Raw genomic sequence first — 19551 nt, 5'->3', positions numbered from 1 at the left:
AACAATAAATTTCAGTGGAGACATACATTTCTCCAGTGATGTGGTTCCTTTTCCTGCCAAGGTAAATATAATAATAATAAAATAGTTTAGTTAGTCTAAAGGGTTTCTTGTTGAAAGGGAGAAACTAACATTTATCTGCATGTATTAAGGAAGTGGACAGGAAAGAAAAATATATGGAGATGGCTAAATCTGTAGATCAACGTCTTACACACCCCTTCAATGTCCACAGACTTAAGGCAGATAATCAGTGAAAGTTGTTATAGATTTGTGGGGGAGGACCCAAAGCCTAGAAATTAATAAATGGTAATATTTTAACTAATTGGGATATGAAAGGAGAAATATCCGCTGCAGAGGAATTTCTGGGCTAGCCTATGCAAACCGACCTGGCCAAGCTAGGGCCTTTAAGAAGAAGAGTTTGAATTTGATATCCCACTTTATCACTACCCTAAGGAGCTAACATTCTCCTTTCCCTTCCTCCCCCACAATAAACACTGTGAGGTGAGTGAGGCTGACAGACCTCAAAGAAGTGTGACTAGCCCAAGGTCACCCAGAAGCTGCATGTGGAGGAGTGGGGAAGCGAACCCGGTTCACCAGATTACAACACTACTGCTCTGAACCGCTACACCAAACAATACAGGGCCATTGAGAGCCATTGGCAATGCAAGAGAACTATCCTTTTCCCCTACGCTGACATGTGATTTGGAAAGTTGTCAGGGTAACTGGACGTGATGTCACAGGAAGAGTTTGGGGCCATTGGCATAACTGAGAATAAGCTTTGGGATAGCTGAGGAAAAGGCCAGATCCATCTTGGGCAGGCTGGCTGAAGGCAGGCTGGGAGAAATGCCTCGGGCTCCACTGCTGCGGGGAATAGGCTCCTCTTGAGATGCCTGTTCTGTAAGATCTGTACACCCTCCATCTACATGCAGGTATAAATATATGAATCATAAATCTTAAAACTACAACAGCCTCCAATGTGCCTTCAATTCTCCAAAGGGGCAGAGACCCCAGTTGAGGGCCAAGACTCCTGGAATCCCATGCATGGCTCAGCAGGGATAGGGGTGGCCTCTAACACTACTTACATCTCACTATAGTAGAAATATAAAATGGTTGGCACGTTGTTTTTGTCCAAGGCCATCTCCATGAGCTGTGCCAACCAGGAGTAGAGTTTCTAACTTGAACTTCTAGGGCCTGTGTCAAGAAAGTATTGTCACAAGATGTATTATCGACTCAGCAAAATGTTCACGATTATACTGTATTAGGCAGGGATTCAGGCTCAATTAGTTGCACATCTCATCCTCACAACTCACACACCTCCACTCCTATCAAGCCCCAACAGATACAATACACATAAAAGTAGCCTATAGTAAGCCAGCATGGGTTGCAGTAAGGTATAGAAAAAGCAAAAAATATATGCCAGCACAACACTGCACCAGATCTCATTGTACTTTCTTATAAATACCTGACACAAAACAATAAATCTTCCTATACAGTCATGACCCAGAACTTGTTCCTGAGTACTTTTCAACTTATTTAATTATTACCCTAAAATAGCTAGTTTGTGAACTGTAGTCTCATTCATGTAAAAGTAATTAAGTTTACTAACCAGTTTTAAATAGGCTGAAATGTTTTAAGGACTAAAGCACTCATAAAGCACACTACAAATATTTTGTGCAAGATTCAATCTGTTAAACAAATGTGATTATCACGAAAGTCAAGGTCAAACAAGGTAAGGAGGAAATATAAGGACAATCTTCTCTGTTTATCTAACTCACACAAAGAAAAAGTTACAGACGTGTCCTTCAAGCTGCCTCTGACCCATTCTATTCCAGGAACCACCATAATTGTTTGTCTGCGTTCAAAGAGCTGTGGTCAGGGAAACATTTCTGGGGAATTTGTCATATTTTAGTATGTTTAAAACTGCAGAAAAACAACTCTGATGATACTTGCCTTCTCTCCCTCCCCCTTTTGTAGCAGCTTGGTTGATCAGCAACTTTTGTGTTGTTGTTTTCCTTTTGTGATGTTGTGATTTTTTCCTCTTCTATAAATAAATTAAGAGAAACTAAAAAAGAATAAGAATGGAGAAAGCACTGCTTAGTGGTAGAGTGCATGCCCTGCATGCGTGTAGAAGGTCCCAATTCAATCCATTGCACCTTCAGCCCAAAAGACCTGTGGTAGCAGTGGTCTGAAAGCAGGAGTCTGAGACACTCCAGTTACAGTGCACAATACTGGACTAAACAAACCAAAGTTATGAGTGGTATGAAGAAAGGTAACAAATTAATTTTGTGCGTTCAGGTCCTGCTTCTGGACTTCCCAGAGGCCTCTGGTTGTGATAACAAGATTTTGGACTAGATGGGACATTGGCTTAATCCAGCCGGCCAGTCTTATGTTCTCATTAATTCATTGAACAAAAATCAGTTGTGCAGAATGACCCATGTCTATTCTTGTGCTGACTTCCATTAAAATTACTCTGCTCTTTCATCTGATCTGCTTCTATTAACTACTGTAATCCCATTAGCTGTGCAACTGTTGCTAAGTATAATTACTAAATGACTGTACCACCTCAGAATGCATACAAGGGATGGCATATTTAAAAGCATTACATATAAACAGGGTTGTTGGTTAGGCTGTGGACCATGGGACCTAAGCACTCAGTAATTTGCATTGGGCCCCCAATCTCCTGTCCTGTCTTCTCCCCGTTGTCTTAAAAAACCCCAAAACTATGCTAACAGGGTGGCTGGTTGCAGTGTAAATGAGACCCCAGCCACCCATCATCTTAATCTGCCCAAAGACAAATTTCCTTGATGTTCCTTTCCCTCAAGTCTTTTAAGTACCTAGCAATGCCCCTGCACATAAAAATCTCCATCCATCAGTTGGCTCTACATACAGTTCAAGTGCAAGCATGTTTGAGCTTGGCTTCTGACTTAAGTCTAATCTTACTGTTGTGTTAAACAACACCCCAATTTCCACCAGTTGGAGATTGGCTGCACGAGATCCCAGGGGTTCCAGACGCTCTTCAAGAAATATGGTTCATTGCACACATATTTACACCTGGGTCTACTTTGGAGAGTGTTCAGAGCATTACATCTAAAGAGGGTATTTTTCTCTACAGCAGTGCAGCATTGGAGTTCAAGGCATCCTGCATACCATCTCCATGCCTCTGTCCCAGCCTGCCAGGATGGTTCTGGCCTTCAAGGCACCTTGTCAGAACCTTCTGCCTAGTTGATGGTTTCAACTGATGGGTTAATGACTTGCTTCTAGGAGCTTTTGCCATTCTTAATGACTTCTATTCCAGGTGAGCCCCTGGCCTGGAAAAGAAGCTTCACCTGTATTTTCCCCTAGTCTAACATCTGTCATTCAATAGTCCAAATATTATCTGAAGTCTATCATTTATTAATTTATAATATTCACTAATTCTAGCAGTTATGGCTGCCCTTGTAGCCCCATACTCTGTTACCCCAGATTTGTAACAGTAAGTTGCTGAAGGGTCAGAATAGTATTGTAACGAAATAACTGTGTAAATTGGATGGGATGATTGGTTTGGGCACTGTAGCTTTCCAATACATCTGTAGTTTAATTTGCCTTAATTGCTGATTTTACTCATTAGCCACTTTGTTTTCTTTTGAAGATCAAATCGAGTAGAGATTTGTAAAATAAATAAAAATAATATTTGGGGTATGAAGTAGACTTTCTTTACAGTGAAAGATGACATAGCTGTCAATTTTTCCCTTTTCTTATAAGGAATCCTATTCGGAATAAGGGAATTTCCCTTTAAAAAAGGGAAATGTTGACAGCTACGAAGAGGAATGGAAGAATACCTTTATGTGTTTGTATCAAAATTTAACAGCAAGTGTTATGCTATGTAGATTACTGTATTTTTTGCTCTATAAGACTCACTCTTCCCTCCTAAAAAGTAAGGGGAAATGTGTGTGCGTCTTATGGAGCGAATGCAGGCTGCGCAGCTATCCCAGAAGCCAGAACAGCAAGAGGGATTGCTGCTTTCACTGCGCAGAGATCCCTCTTGCTGTTCTGGCTTCTGAGATTCAGAATTTTTTTTTTCTTGTTTTCCTCCTCCAAAAACTAGGTGCGTCTTGTGGTCTGGTGCATCTTATAGAGCGAAAAATACGGTATACTAATACCAGTGTTTTTTTGGGTGTGTTTTATTGAAATACTGATGATTTAACTCAACAGCACCAGAAATCTCTTAAAATCATTTTGTCAGGAGAGTATTTTAATGTGGCTTCAACAGTTGTGCATCAACAGTCTTATTTCTTGCACAGGAGACAGCTGGGGGAAAAAGCAGCCACAAGTCTTCCTTTCAGTCCCTTTACTTTACATTGCAAAGTATGAAAAGGGAATTAAATTAACTCCAAAGACTTATTGTCATGTAAACAGACTTGTATTGTGCCCAATGCCAAAGAGAGATAACAAGTTTCTTTTATAGACAGCCAGTTCATATACTGCCAAATCGGCATGAGCATGATGAGTACCGCTTGCCAACTAGAAATTCAGATTCAAACTGGCTTTAAAATGCTCAGTTTGTAGAAGTGTTTCATAAGTGCATTCTGCAGAAGCAAATGGATGATAAATATTTCAATAATCATTATCTAAGAGCAATATTTCAAACAATTTTTAATGTACTTAAGTAAACCAAACTTCTTCCTTGGTCAATAAAATCATACTATTAATTACATTTGATCATTGTTGTCTGCCATATGTTGTCCCCCACAACAACAAAAAATACAATAACCAGAGGTTATCCATCAAAGTTCCATATTCACAGTGCAATTCTATGAAATGTAGTTCTGAGTATAAATCAGAAGTATAGCGTATAGATCAGAGTTCAGGAAGAACACCAGAGGTTTAGTACTGCAGACTCACAACATAATCCAGTACTACGCATTATGTTACAGAATTTAACAGACTATGTGCTTCAGTATATGCCTTTTATTGTGTGTCTAATATACAACTTCTATTCTAAAATACATTTTATTTCCAGATTATATTATAGCAGAGTATTATCACAGACTGTAAGCATGCAAGCTGGTATCAGCAGCAGTTTCATGAGCAAAATGAACACTGCAAAATGACCACAGAAATATCCACAAGTAATGATAATATTTCAGTCTCACTGATGCAGAGATAGAGAAATCTCCATGTTTGCAAAATATTGCCCCAGTGCAACATGTGAAATGGACTCTTAGTTTGCTCTTTCAGCCTAAGTATTCTATGCAGTACCTCCTGGCATCACCATCTGCTATCATTAAAATTTCTCAGAGGAATTAAAAGGCTAGTGATTGCTAAATAATTTATCAACCACGGGAACACACTTTTTATGTACTGAATGCCACTAACATTAAATGAAGCAAAATACTTTAGTCTTTCCTGGATCACTGTCTTGCAATTAATTTTGTGCAGTTTAATCAGTCATGGAAATGGAGTGATTTTTTTCCTCTTGTTTCAAACAAGGAGTTTAATTCAAAGAGACACACACATTTCCTTCCTCAAATATACTTTTTAATGAAGTTAGCAAAATATGGGACTATTAAATACCCACTAAAATCTTGGTAAAAATAATTTTGGATGTAATGTCGGAATGTAATGTTAGATCAATTCAAGCTGGATACATTTTGTACAGGTGATAGACGGGCTGAATTACTCAAGTTTCTTGATTTATATATGTTCTTGTGCATGGATTTGTTGCACTGCAACATCAGTTGGGAACCAGACTATTATGGATAAAACTGTCAGAAACTCCCATAGTGGCTGGATAAAGCAGCATTATAAACAATTTCTTTATAGGTTGCCCATGGTAAGAATCTTCTCCAGGCAAGCAGTCAGAAAGCTTTATCTAACTTTTGTGTGATGACAATGACACTTCCCTCATCTAACAGCAGTGGGCCCGTTTATATAGCCCAGTCTTGGAGACTAATAGAAAATGCGTTCCTCAATGCTCTATGTGTTTTCCAGTGGAGAAAACTGGTGATCCTGATGAAGCCCTGATCTCAATATGGAGTTGCAAGATGAAACAGTTGCTCCTGAGCATCCTCTCCAGTGTTTTGGAGCCTGAGCAACTCCTCCTTGATCGTAATGATGATTCTCATTATATAAATATGCAGGGCCCACTAATTATATAACCACATTTGCAGAACAGCCGGGGGTGGCAAATGCTAGGAAAATCAATACATATATATATATAATTAGAGAATTCACAACCTGCAGTGTATGTAGATTGTCTGTGAACCTTTTTGTTGTTGTTGCAGCATTTCACCAATTCCAACTTTGTATGGGACATTTTGACCGACCTGAAACTTGGCAAATCTTTATCATCTGTCCTCACAAGACACCTGTTGTAAGGAAAAAGAGACTCCATTTTGAGGTAATCATGCACGGAACTCAAGCTTATGACAAGAAGAAGGAGCAATTGGCACATGCTCTGCCTATCAGACCAATGGGAAGTATATGAGCTCAAGAAGGCAGTATAACAGCTTTTATTTAGATGAGTGGTCTTTTATCTATTTCCCCTTGAAAAAAGAGCATTTGGCATTGGGGATTGATGAGGAATTCCACACATCTGCCTCCCTGCTTGCAAGGCTAATTGCCCCATTGCACTATAAAGATCTCCCCTGATTAACATTAGGGTCCAGCCTTTTTAGTTTTAATAGCTTTCCAGGTTGCTAGATGCTGCACCTTTATGTACTTGAATGGGAAATAAAATTATGCTTTGATTGATCAATCCTGGTGTCTGTTTGGCCTCCCTTGTTGGTGCTATTGAGTAAAATGGGACTCTACTGACAGCGGACACTGGGTGGGTATTTTCCTCACAACATAGCCAACCCACAAAAGCTTCCTACCACTTGGTAAAGTGGTGAAGAAGGTAAAACAAAACTGTCAAACTAGTTTTTTCTCTCTACATAGAACTTGTGCAAACAACAATTCAACTGCATGAACGCATACATTTAGCAACTATACACTGCATGTTTACTGATTAGTCATTGTACATGTTTTGTATCAAAAGCCTCCCATAAATAGGGGCACATTCTTTTCTTGCTTGCTGAGACACACAGTATTAGAGATATCTAAAACAGCTGGCTACATGGTGAATTAAAAAATTGAGAATATTTTGGAAAATAAGATCATCTTAGTGTAATTTGCAGCTAGAGTTTGGAAAGAGTTGAAATTAAGCTTTTCACCTGATTAAGGAAACTAATCATAAGAGTTATGATTGCGATCAATCAAGTAAATCTGCACACATTTACATTTTGTTCACTAATTTTAAAAAGCAGTATAAAAATTAAAAAATAAGCAATACGGTATAATAAAATCATTAAAAACTGTTCTTAGTGCTTGCTATGACATGCATGCATAATCTATCTTTAAAAAAGGCATTCCATTCCATTTCCTATCCAAATTTTTAGTACCGGTAAATGTATTTTAAAAGGCTACATTTAAGAAACACTGCTGCTACATATGCAGGAGGACCTTTTTAAATCAATCAACCACTTTAAAAATCAATTAATATAGCTGAATAATTAGTTGGTCTAGAAAAAGAGAATGAAGACAAATGGACAGCAATAGCCATTTAGGATTTGGTGCAGTAGCTCAACCTGAAATTCTGCTGAAGGTAGCTGGTAATCCCTGTAAAATAATTCAGCAATTGATGGCTAGCATGAGCTGTTACATTTATGTTGCTTGGACATACCACTAAAGCCCATTTAGCCAGGGTCGGGGCCATCCCAAACAATTAGTGCTTTAGGTTCAGGTGTACAGTGTACCTAATGTTTTAACAGTACCTCTTACAGGTACACTCATCAGGGGGCATTACTGCAACTATTAGTGTGTGGGAAATCAATATTTGCCTCAGGGTAATATATAATGTGTGTTAAGTGAGAGAGGGAACCTAGGTATATCTATTGTGAGTGACTAGAGCCTTTGTTTTTAGTAATTCATTCTGCTTTTCTTATTGGTACCCAAGGAACAGCTCATTGTCATGGTGAGATTGTGACATTTCCTTGTACAGAGGCATATATAGCAGCCAATCATTTATCTTTGTCCTCCTACTCTACTCCAGCTACTTTCCTTAACCTTCAAGTAAACAGAGCTATGAAAGGTAGGACTTCTTTTTATTTTCAACAGTCATTCTTTACTCTCCTTTCCCCTTTTTTCCATTCCAAGTGTATAGAGCCCTCAAATGGCCGACATGCCTTAACATGCTTGAAATAAATATCCTAAAATGCAAGTCTTTCATCTGAGTTCTGATCATGCTTATGCCTTCAAAAATAATGGTTCAAGTTCAAGACAAAGTTAAGCTGAATAAAATATATTGCAATAAATGGGCTTAAGCATGCTTAACTGTGTTGGGTTGTGAGCAGCATATTTTCAAACTCACTCATTTCAGATGTTTCATTTTTAAAAATTGCTTGATACACACACATACTGTCCAACCAATTGCATAGTACGTCGTGAAAATTGTACAATAAAAATCTATTTCCCCTTTTGGGGGGAAAATCGGATTCCACAATGCAATTCCCAAAATTATTTCTGTCCCATTGAAGATGTTATAATTTATGAAAAGGCATTAAAAAAATTATAAATAGTAGTATCTATGAAAAAAGAGATAGGCGTTGCCAATAGACATATAGTTGAAAGTTTTAAAAAATTAATCTCAAAACATTGATGTAGGATTGATACTTTTCAATTAAATTTTCATCTCCTGTCTCATAGAAATGCATTACTATTATTAACACAATAAAACTTTCAGGTTACTTTCCCTAGGAAGCACATATCTCTTTATTTGCAGAGTTCTTCAATCATGCTAAAATCAAGCTGCAATCCATACCCCCAACAATGGGTGCAGGGTTGGGGGGACAGATTGAGCAGAGGTGTCTCTCCATCCAGCCCTGCTGGCTTTCTGCCCATGGAGTGACACTAGTATTACTTGGCTAAAATACAAAGGTCCCTGTTCTGTAACAGCAGTGGCAGACCTTGGGGTCTCAAGATGTCCGTGGTGCCCTGTGCAACATCAAAATTAAGCACTCTCTTGCCTTCCATTCTACGTAATAGTTGTGATGCTCCTAATGGTCTGCACCCCACCTGCCTCTGGCAACAGCACACACACACACCCAGTCTGAAAACCAGGTGTTCTGGATCTGCTGAGCCAGCCCACATGATGGCACTGGGGCCGATTGTTATTTCCCTGCCCTCTGTCTTCCACCCTGTGTGGGCAATAAGGCTAGAGATGCAACTGTTGCTCTATTGTTCTCTCACATTGCACTGCTGCCCAGCTAGTGTTTGGATTGTCCTGCAACCATGTTTTCAATACCTCAGTCCCTCCCCTGAAAATGTAACGTAAGGGAAATGTATGCTGCCAAGTAGTTATTTGTTTAGAACCTTTATAAACATTCCAATCAAAGTAACTTTGATTTTGTATGAACATAAAATAAAACCACACAGTTACTGCAACGCTGCATGTGTCTACTCAGAAGTCAACTCTACTGAATTTGATGGGACTTTCTCCCAGGTAAGCATGCACAGAACCGTGCGGCCTGAGTGCATTTATTTATTTTTCTAACATATGTCAGTTCAATTACATTTGGAAAAAGAGATACAGCATTTATACAACATGTGAAGAAGCTAATATGAGGTACATTTAGTAAAGAAAACTAAAAAAATAAGTCATATATGTGTGCTAAATCATATCTCCATTGATTTAGGACAGCAGAAATTTGTCCAGTAAAATGTTTATAGAAAACACTGTCATTGGTCACAAGAGAATGATTTGAATGTCATAAAGTTGGTGCTATCTTTGAAATCTTTATTAACAGCCTCTGCTACTGCACTGTATGCTTGACTATACATGTAATGGTTAAAGTTAATCCATACAGCTGCTAATCACATTTGACAAAAAATTTAATATACCACAGTGCTTCATTCCTTAACACATCAAGCTTGTACACTGTTTTGTATATGAACAGAAACATGAACTCTTCTAAACTAATAACTACTGAATCTTTGGCAGCTACGTAATCATCCATTTTTCTCCAGCATTCTCCATCAACAACAATATAGCATCCAGATAGAAAAATGCTGCTTATTATCAGTATTTTATATGGGCTCAACCTATACATGACATTCCTTCTAGTTCAACCACAAATGCCTGAGATCAGAAATTACTGCAGCTACAAAGGCCAACAAGTCACAATATTATGTGCCAGGCCTATGCAGGCCATTCAGATAACATATTTCCATAATAGCTAGTTGATTGTCTCTAATATTGAAATTTTAAATGTTTTTTCCTTATTTATTATTAAAAACTTATTTGACTTTTTATGATATAACAGTATATAAATATTTTTCATAAATTATGCTACATCGCACTACTGCTTGCATGGTACTGAGGTAGTGCAAGGGCTATGTCATCATTATGTCTCAATGTTTGACTCTTAATCGCTCACAATTGTAAGCAGATCTTAGGTTTACTTATTTAATAGTAAGGAAAACGGTGTGAAGTTTACCAAGAAATTTCATATAGAAGTTATCAAGCAGAAACAAAAAACACAACCCATAGGAGGCACAAAATTAAATTTTGGTTTTTGCAAGATTCTTACCTTTTATGCCAAGTAAAAAGCCGAATGGCCAAAGCTACTGCAACGGAAAAACAAAGAGTAATATAGGAGGCATCCCATGCTGTCTACTCTGACAGAAAGCAGTTCCCTGAAGCTTCAGGAAGATATATTTTGCCATCCTTGCCATCAAGAGATCCTTTAACTGGAAATGATGGGAACTGATCTTGGGGCCTTCTCTTAACAGCAGGCAGAAAGAAGATGAGGTTTGTCGGTGTACATGTTTGTCTGTTACAGAGATCTCTTGGGAGTTCTGTTGATTACCATATGGTTTTGTAAAGTTGGTGTTTACACTGTTCAGACTACAAAATGGTGCAGTAAGGATAGTGCAAGTACACTATTTAGTGATGCTTAATCTAATTTCTGGCTTCTCCCTTTTCTCCAGGAAAGGAATTGCAGATCACCAGTCACCCCAATCAACACTGCAAATGGCCCATGGTAAGCTTATAATGTAGAAAACCCAATGGTATAAGTATAGGTATCAGCTACTGAAATCACTGTGACAGTTGTATTCCTATTTCTTTGTACTAGAGAACCTTAACTAGTACAGCTGATATTGTAGAATTATGATCTTCATAATGACTGCAGGAAAGACTGAGCGCCTATCGAACCTTGTGGTTCTGCAATTAAACATATTTTTTAGTTTGTGTTTTATTGACAAATGAAAGGGAGTCTAGTGGCAAGGGGACACTATTACTAGCCTCAAGGGAAATATTATACTATATTTAGTATATTAAACAAGCAGAAATTTTAACTGATTTGGATATAAACATGGTTTATACCCTTTCAAGGCAATCCTGTGCATACCTACCCAGAAGTCCTATAGAATTAAATGAGACATTAAGTGTGTCTAGAACAGCAGCCTTATCTACTGTGCTATGCCAACTACCTTTCTGTCAAAATATTAGATTTTCATTAAACCTCAGTACAGTTATATAAGCAGCTAAATGCTGATTTCTTATTAGGGTTGCCTGGCTCTTATTAAATCAGTCCAAGACTTATTTTAATGAAAGTAGGCAATGACCCAAAAGCCCAGTTTCGGATAGCTGTCCCAAATGCTTTTGCAGAGAACATTTTAATTTTTGAATCCATATACTGTATACAAATGGCCACAAAACAAAGCATGTGTGCCTACAAATACGGTATAGGTTACATTGTGACACCAACCCTGGAATTATCACCTGAGGAAGGTGGTTCTTTATAGAATGACATCACAATGATTCAATCTACTTATTGCAGTGTGTCATATCTCAGAGCTCCATTTGGCATCCTCTAAACCAGTGTTCGGCCTCCATTAAAATAGTGTGTTCCGCTTCATTCTCTATAGGAAGGCAATAAAAAGGGATGAAAAGCAGCAGCAGTATTCCTAAGTAAGTTTAAGAGGAGCAAGGTTAAATAACAGAAAAATACAGCCAGGGATGGGTGGCAGTGATATCAAGCAAAGGAAAGAGAATGAGAGGCAGAGCTAGGCCGCTGTTTCAGGTAGCAGGTGAAGTGCAGCCAGGTGCTAGAGGACAGAGCTGTTAATCCCACACTGGCTGCCCCTGTGCTCCCTAAACCAGCCTAACTGCCCTCAGGTGTGGGTATTGCCCCCTTGTCCCATCACTGCTGTTGAAAGAGGAGTCAGCAGCTGGTCTAGGTGGCTTGTGTACACAGAATAGGAAGGGAGATGGAGCGTAATCTTCTTCGCCTCGGGCAGCGAAGTGTCCTGGGGCAGCAGCGCTGAAGGAGGGGCGGGAAGAATGCAATGGCCGAGCCCAGAGAGGGGAAACGAAAACCGGAGCCAAGTGGCACCGAAACAAGTGCAGTAGTAGAAAACCAGAGCCAAACCTAGATGTGGGGGGAGATAACAGCGTCACAGCCAAGTTACGTAGGTCTGAGTTGTCCCGAGTAGTCGCCGTGCCCTGCAGGCGTGCCAGTGCCTAGCAGGGCGCGGAGAACGGAAACTGCCGTACCCTCTTAAACCAACTTTGGGAACGGCCATGCCATGCGGGGAAGGCAGTGCAGGGTCAGGGTCAAGGGAAAGCACTGCTAGGCGAGTGGAGAGAGAGAGGGCGCTCACAGACACCGGGGCGTTTTTCCGAAGTGTCCCAAGTAGTTCACTCTGCCTCACCGGTTCCGGCTGGGCCAGACCTGCCGAGCGGCCCCACCTGGCTGCGCCCGACGGAGGCGGCTTTTGAGGCTGGAGTGAGTCAGCCGGTGGAAAAAGAGGGCAAAAGCGCGGCAGGTCTTGCCTCGCATGTCAGGCAGCTCTCTCTCTTTTTCCCTCCCTGGCGGAGGCGGGGGCAGCCGTTTCTCTCTCTGTGTGTGTGTCCGGCTCAGACCCCTCCCTCTCCGGACTGATCGCTCTGTGTGAGACTCTCCCGGGGACGCCCGGAAACGCCGCCTGGGCCCAAAGGCCGCAACCGCCATCCCAACCGAGCCCCCTTCCCTCAACCCTCGCCTCCTGCGGCTGCCACGGCGGGCTAAATGTAGCCCCTGCAAATCGGGCGGGGAGGTTTGCAGAAACATGGCGGGTAGGTAGCACCTCCCTCCCCAACCCCCCCTCCCACTCCCAGAAACTCCGTCCGGGCGCGAAAGAAACACCTCAGTCCGGACCCCCCCCCCCTTCAAGGAGAAAGCAAAGGGAAAGCGCCCTTTAGCGAGTCCTCCTCCACCTCACCTCATCGATTTGGGGGGTGGGGGGGTTGCCTCCTGCCTGCCTACCTACTTCTCTGTGTGTGTTGGGGAAACTATGGCAGGAGCTTGCGAGGGGATTTATCTGAGAAATTAACGACCTTGTGTGGCAAGAAGGGCTTGTGGGATTTGTTGCCAGATGTAGGCGTCCCCCTTCTTTCTCTCGGCCCCGTGAGTGTGAGGAGGGGGCGCTTAGGGCAGGGGTGTGTGTGTGTGTTTTAATAGCGTGGTAAAGAACCGCGAGGCGCTCTCGTGGGGTGTGTATTACGGGTGCTTTACAAAGGGGAGTCGGTCTGGGGTGGGGAGGAACCCCCTCGGCTGGAGTTCACTTTGTCTTGTCTCTCTCCGCCTCCCCCCCCCTCCCCCGTCTAGATCTGTCGCTGCTCCAGGAGGACCTGCAGGAGGAGATAGACGGATGTGAGTAGCCCCAGCTGCAACAGCTTCTTCTCCTCTTTCCCTCTTCCCCAGCGCGCTCGGCGGCGCTGCCCGGGCCGCCCCTTCTTCCCAAGTCCGTCTTGGGTGTGGGGGCTGGGTCGGGGCGGTCCCACTTCACTCGCACCCGGAAACTCAGGGGATCCTGGGTCTGGAATGAAATGGGGAGAGGGAGCCTGTTCCCGTCTAACGAGGGTTTGTTCCTTATCTCTCTCTATATATGTATATATTCATAAAATACAACCGGGAACGGGGAGGGAGAGGGATGGATTGCGCGTGTGTGTCAAGCTCTAGTTTGCTTTTGCTTCCGCGAATAAATGGTTTTGAAAGCGTGGAGGAGGCCCAAGTTGCATTGTGGGAGGAAGCAGCCATGCTCAGCTGTCCTTGCCCGTTTTCCCCCATACAGGCATTTATGTGTATGGCTTGCAAACTTGCTCGTGTTTGTGCCTGTCTTGATTTTGTTGTTGTTGTTGTTAGTTTGTTTTACTTTTCTGGAGACCACGAAGGGAAAATGGGGAAAGTTGTGAGTTGGATGGGTTGGTTGTGATTATAGCATTACTGCTGCTATTCTGATGAATGAGATTTAGGTCACGTTGTACTTGAAGCTTAACAGTGTCTTAATATTGAGATACAGTACTAATAGAATTCGTCTTCCCTTAATAACACCTTATTAATTGCCATCAGAACTCATTGAATGTTCTCATATAGGAATTATGCTTGTGTGCTTTTGTGTTCAGGTTTGATATATCCATTGAATATTTAAATTGTAAAAATTAAATTTACATTTTAAATGTCAAAATTTTTATAATACTAAAATTTAATACATTGATATTTAAAAGTTAGCATTTATGTTGAATTTTGGACAGCTAATGAGATTTTAAAATGCATTGTGATCCATAAAGGGTCAAGAAAGCAAAACCCAAGATTGGTAAAGTTTGATACGACAGTGACCTTGACTTTGTATGTTAGATAAATAGAATGATGCATATTCTTCTGAATTAATTTGTGGCTGGTTTGCAGGTCTGTTGTATGAGGTTCAGGTCTTCTAATTAGATTTTGACCTGCTTTCTTTAGTTTTTAATCTTTTAAAATGTATTGCGTACATATCAGACTTTAGAGAACTGATGCTACCACCTTTTTGAATCAATAGCATACACACGCACAGAGTAATGTGCATTTATGTTCTGAACAGAAGATAAACCTGGGTAACTCAAAATATTTTAGTAACACTTAATTTTTTTACAGCAGTAAATCGTGATAGGTGACCAGTGCAGGTATCAGTGATTGTGTAGAACAGCCTTCTCCACCTTGGTGCTTTCCAGATATTTTGGACTACAACTCCCATGGATGTTGTAGCCAAAATATGTGGAGGGCACCAGGCTGGTAAAGGCTGGTATAGAATATTGTGTGAACTAAATAATGGAGAAGGTACTGTGGAAAATAATAATGAAGTACCTGAATTAAATAAAATATAAGTATAGAAGAGAGTTTAGAAGATGTGTCCATATTAAAAATACATGCTCCAGAATAAGAATGTAAGAAGATTGAATAATAAAGTGTCCTTTCTAATATCTGCTACTTTTACTTACCATCTCTTTCTTGGAGGCAGATTCTTTGGTATACATTTTGATGGTTAACTCTTGGATAGGAGCACTTAGTAAAACATAATTTCTCTTCCAAGGCGATATTAGAGGGTGGCATTAGATGAAAGTGAAGTCAATTGCTGCTGTAAGTAGTGTTGTAGTATTCACCACAGTGCAGCTGTATACAAATTAATATTCATTACGTTGTCTCCTTTTTATTGTCCATAGTAAGTGATGCTTGCCATATGAGTTGTCATGCTTTTGAGTTCTTGATTATTAGGGTCTTAGTGTGAAGGTTTTATCTCAGTGGAGCACCTATCAATGAGTTCAGTGTTTGAATTCTGCATTAGCCTCCTTTTCTGTATTAGCATCATTTCCTGTAGAGGTCTGCTTGGTGCCAAAGTTCTTCAACTGAGAACACTTAATTTCTTCTTCTCACATGCTTCATCCTCAACTTTGTACGCTGTATGTTCTTGTAGCATTGCAGCTGTCTTGGCTCTTCATAGAGGGAAATGGGTCATCAAAAGACCTGATTTGTACTCATGCCTTTTCGGATTGAGATGGGACCTTAAGCAGCCCAGAACTGATGCCAGCAAATCTGATTCCTTTTAATAAGCTGATTTCTAAGGCGAGACTGGTGACTGCATATTTTATTTTTGTTCTCTGTTATTTTAGTGACAAACTACATATACAGTCAGTTATGGTAATCCACAAATCCTTGACAAAAAAAGGCCACAAGCTGCTGAAATGCCCCCAGTAGCATTTGTGTCTAACTAATGGTAGTGTTTCAGGGTTGCCTCTGGTGTACCTTCTTAGCTTGAAGACATCTTTCTTTTTTAAAAACTGTGTCTGTGCTTCTAGGTGGACAACTTGCTAATTTTAAGCTTTTGTGTGTAGAGCATAAACCAGGAACAGACAGAAGCAAATGAAAAATTGTGACTTCATTGTGTGATGAGAGGTAGAAAGGCATACATACACAGTAAAATCTGTTGGTGCAAGGACTTCCACTTGTGCAGAGAAACTTCCCCTCCCCCTGTGTACCTCTAAATCTATTCTGAGAGTTCTCCATACCCTCTGGAACAGATTTGGGGGGGGGGGCTCTGGAGAAGCAAGGGAGGGAAGTTCTATTTAGCAGAAGCCCTTGCACTAACAGGGTGACTTAGATGAATACAACACATTGCTGTTTAGCATGGTCACTTTGACCAGTAGTAACTAGGAGAATAGTAGAAAGATTTCTTGTTCTTTTGAAACCATCTGAGTATAGATGGAAAAACAGTATTTTTGTCTTGGATAGGTTTGTGAATTTCATTTACATAGGAGAATAAAATTGATGGTTGTCCACATTCCACAGTGAACATGAGTTTTGTTTGTATAATAAATGTCATTTCTGAATATAGACATGTAACTGAATTGCCTATAAACTACAGGCAGACAGGTGCCAAAGATCAGAAAAGGAGGTACTTTCAATAGACATTAGGAAAGCAATGTTGTGTGGTTAGTAGCATAGGAGATTCCATAAGGGATGACTACACTGTTGAAATATGTTTAAATGGAAGAGTTCAAAATTATGCTTACAAAATGGAATGGTATTTGGTAACAGTATGCAAATTTTCCTACCTTTTGTGGGCAAACATTGATTGCTGTATCCTTTAAAAAAATCCCAAAACTGTTGTACATTGTTAGGCAGTAGGTTTTTGAGTTTTAAGATTGATTTGAATTCAGTGCATTTATCTAGCCTTTTTGCTTCCTATTTAAGTTAATTCTTTTTTGGGGTTATTTTTTATGTTTACAATATTGTACAATTTTAAACAGTTTCCTATGTTTCCTTCATGTTAGAGCAGAGGGGATAGGAACCTGTAGCTCTCCAGATGATTCTGGACTACACCTCCATTCGTCCTTAATAGTTGGCCATGCTGGCTGAAGCTGATGAACACTGAAGTCAAACAACATCTGGAGGGTCACATGCTTCCCATCTCCATGATACAACCAGATCTTGTGTTTACACTGAGATCATGGTGGTGTTCCATAAACATTCCACCCCCCCCCCCGAATATTGGCATCTATTAAAAGTTATATGAGGTAGTAGAACTGTTCGTCTCCTGCAGGTATTGCTTATAAAGGGAAATATTTATGCATCGTCTTAGTACATTTTATTAAACTAATAAACAGTGATGTTTTGGATGAATGGACATACAGTGATACCTCTGGTTAAGTACTTAATTCGTTCCGGAGGTTTGTTCTTAACCTGAAACTGTTCTTAACCTGAAGCACCACTTTAACTAATGGGGCCTCCTGCTGCCGCTGCGCTGCCGGAGCACAATTTCTGTTCTTATCCTAAAGCAAAGTTCTTAACCCGAAGCACTATTTCTGGGTTAGCAGAGTCTGTAACCTGAAGTGTATGTAATCTGAAGTGTATGTAACCTGAGGTACCACTGTATGGTAATTTTTCTTACCATAATGGAAAATTACAATAATTCAGGTTCCTAAACTTAATTGATTCAGATATGAGAACATGGGTAGATTTGTACAGATAACGAGAACTTCATTGAAATGAAAATTGATGGTTAGGCTAACATAATCTGTATATTACCTGGGAAACCTGTTAGAAAAAACTAATGTAACAGGAATGAAAATCAAATTCTATGTCTTTCTAATCCCAGACGTTAGCGATTCACAGCCTGGAAACTAGCAATTAATTAAGCATTAAAGGCCACATTTGGGGGGGGGGAATGCTGAACTACTGCAGCTGCTTTGTATGCTTGAGTTGCACATGGTTTGACACCTTCCACATTCAAACTGTGAATTCTGTTAACTACTGTATGTTGTTTCACTTATTTGACAATATTCAGATGTGAAAAACTCAAGGTAGCCCATGCAGAACTTAAATTTGGAAATAGTAATAATAATGTAGAGAGGTGTGTCCATTAACATTAAGAAGCTGACTTAAAAACACATGCCAAAGTACTGATTGCTTGCTTTAGCATTATATTTTCAGCTACCTCTGCAACAATGAAACTTTCATTGCTGAAAACCTTTGTCAAATGAGATGGTTTCAATTCAGTTTTAGGTGAATAGTAATGGTACAGTATACAGCTGTGCTACATCATGTCTCTTAATACCAGTTGATGAGAAGTGAGAGTGGGGAAGAGCACAGTTGGTCCTACTCTGGTCCTACTTGCAGACTTCCCCATGGCATCTGGTTGACCACTATGATAATAGAATGCTAGACTAGATAGATCTTTGGCCTGATCCAGTATGTTATATATGGAGGTACAGCTCAGACACCTTTTGATTTCATAATTTTGTTTTATATAAATAAATACATTGGATTTTTTTCTTTTAGCCAAAGCCATTTATCTGAAATATTCCTACATGAAAAAATAAATAAATGAATCAGACTTTCTAGTTTAAATGTGATAGTCAAACAATTTCACAACTTTACTTGAAAAATATTTTTATTGGGATACAGTAAATGTAAATATTTTAAAACCTGACAACTCAATAGCAAACAATCCCTACATTGCTTAAATGTTTAGAAAATCATGTAAAGACACTTGGGACTTGGGAGACTGTTAGCAATTTGTGTTAGTGCCAGAGAGCCCTAATCATGCATCAAGGGTCCTATTGTTATGTGTATACCGTAGGTAACAAGAGACCGTTATCCTCTATGCTGTAGAATAAGTGTAAAATAAGAAAGCATGAGACAACTGGAATATTCATCTGTATGAAAATAGATGGGGAATGGCCAGTTCCTCTTCCCACTGTATTCCAAAAGGGTAGAACAATGGAAAGTGCTCCATCTGACTTATTAAAAGCATTACTCTTATAAAAAGACTGTTAATAAGCCAGCCAGCCAGTGAAAGCAAAATGGTAAATTGAGAGAGTAGTTAGAATGACAGCAGTGGATTCCATAGATGACCGATCCTTGAACAAGTGGGGATCATCCATGTTTTTTTGGAGATAACTAGTACTCACAAGATTTTTATGTCTGTTGCTTTGACAATATGTAAGTGTTGGTAATTAAACTTGATCAGATTGCTGCTGACATGAATAGTGTTGCAATAGGTTGGAAGACAACATCATGGATATAGGCTGACTTCTTCTCCCACCCCATCCTGAACTTAAAACTAACTAACAAATTTGAAGAAATACAAAGTACAGCCCAGCAGCGTCTAGATAATTGCACTAGATGCCACAATCACAGGTACTTCGCTCTGCTGCTTCCAGGAGCGAAGCCTTGG

At 40.0% G+C, this 19551-nt stretch overlaps 1 protein-coding gene across 9 annotated transcripts in view; it reads left to right on the top strand.

The window, feature by feature from the left end:
* Positions 1-8015: 8015 nt before the first annotated feature.
* The window catches only part of PPP4R1 (protein phosphatase 4 regulatory subunit 1), a 35147-nt gene continuing 23611 nt past the window's right edge, over positions 8016-19551 (top strand). Inside the window, exons 1-3 of one of the 9 annotated variants that reach the window (XM_083518630.1) lie at positions 8016-8107; positions 11005-11057; positions 13668-13712. In XM_083518630.1, the coding sequence (XP_083374756.1) occupies positions 11048-11057; positions 13668-13712 (55 nt within the window). In that variant the 5' untranslated portion in view covers positions 8016-8107; positions 11005-11047. Of the gene's footprint in view, positions 8108-11004; positions 11058-11820; positions 11990-12508; positions 13136-13340; positions 13467-13667; positions 13713-13770; positions 13923-19551 lie in introns of those variants that run through there. The other 8 variants (XM_083518633.1, XM_083518638.1, XM_083518636.1 and 5 more) reach the window with 8 other exon arrangements.

The sequence above is a fragment of the Podarcis liolepis genome (genome assembly GCF_965112155.1).
Source record: "Podarcis liolepis genome assembly, chromosome: 8".
NCBI lineage: Eukaryota > Metazoa > Chordata > Lepidosauria > Squamata > Lacertidae > Podarcis > Podarcis liolepis.
Note: the sequence above shows the minus strand (reverse complement) of the source record. Positions and strands in the feature narration are given on the sequence as shown.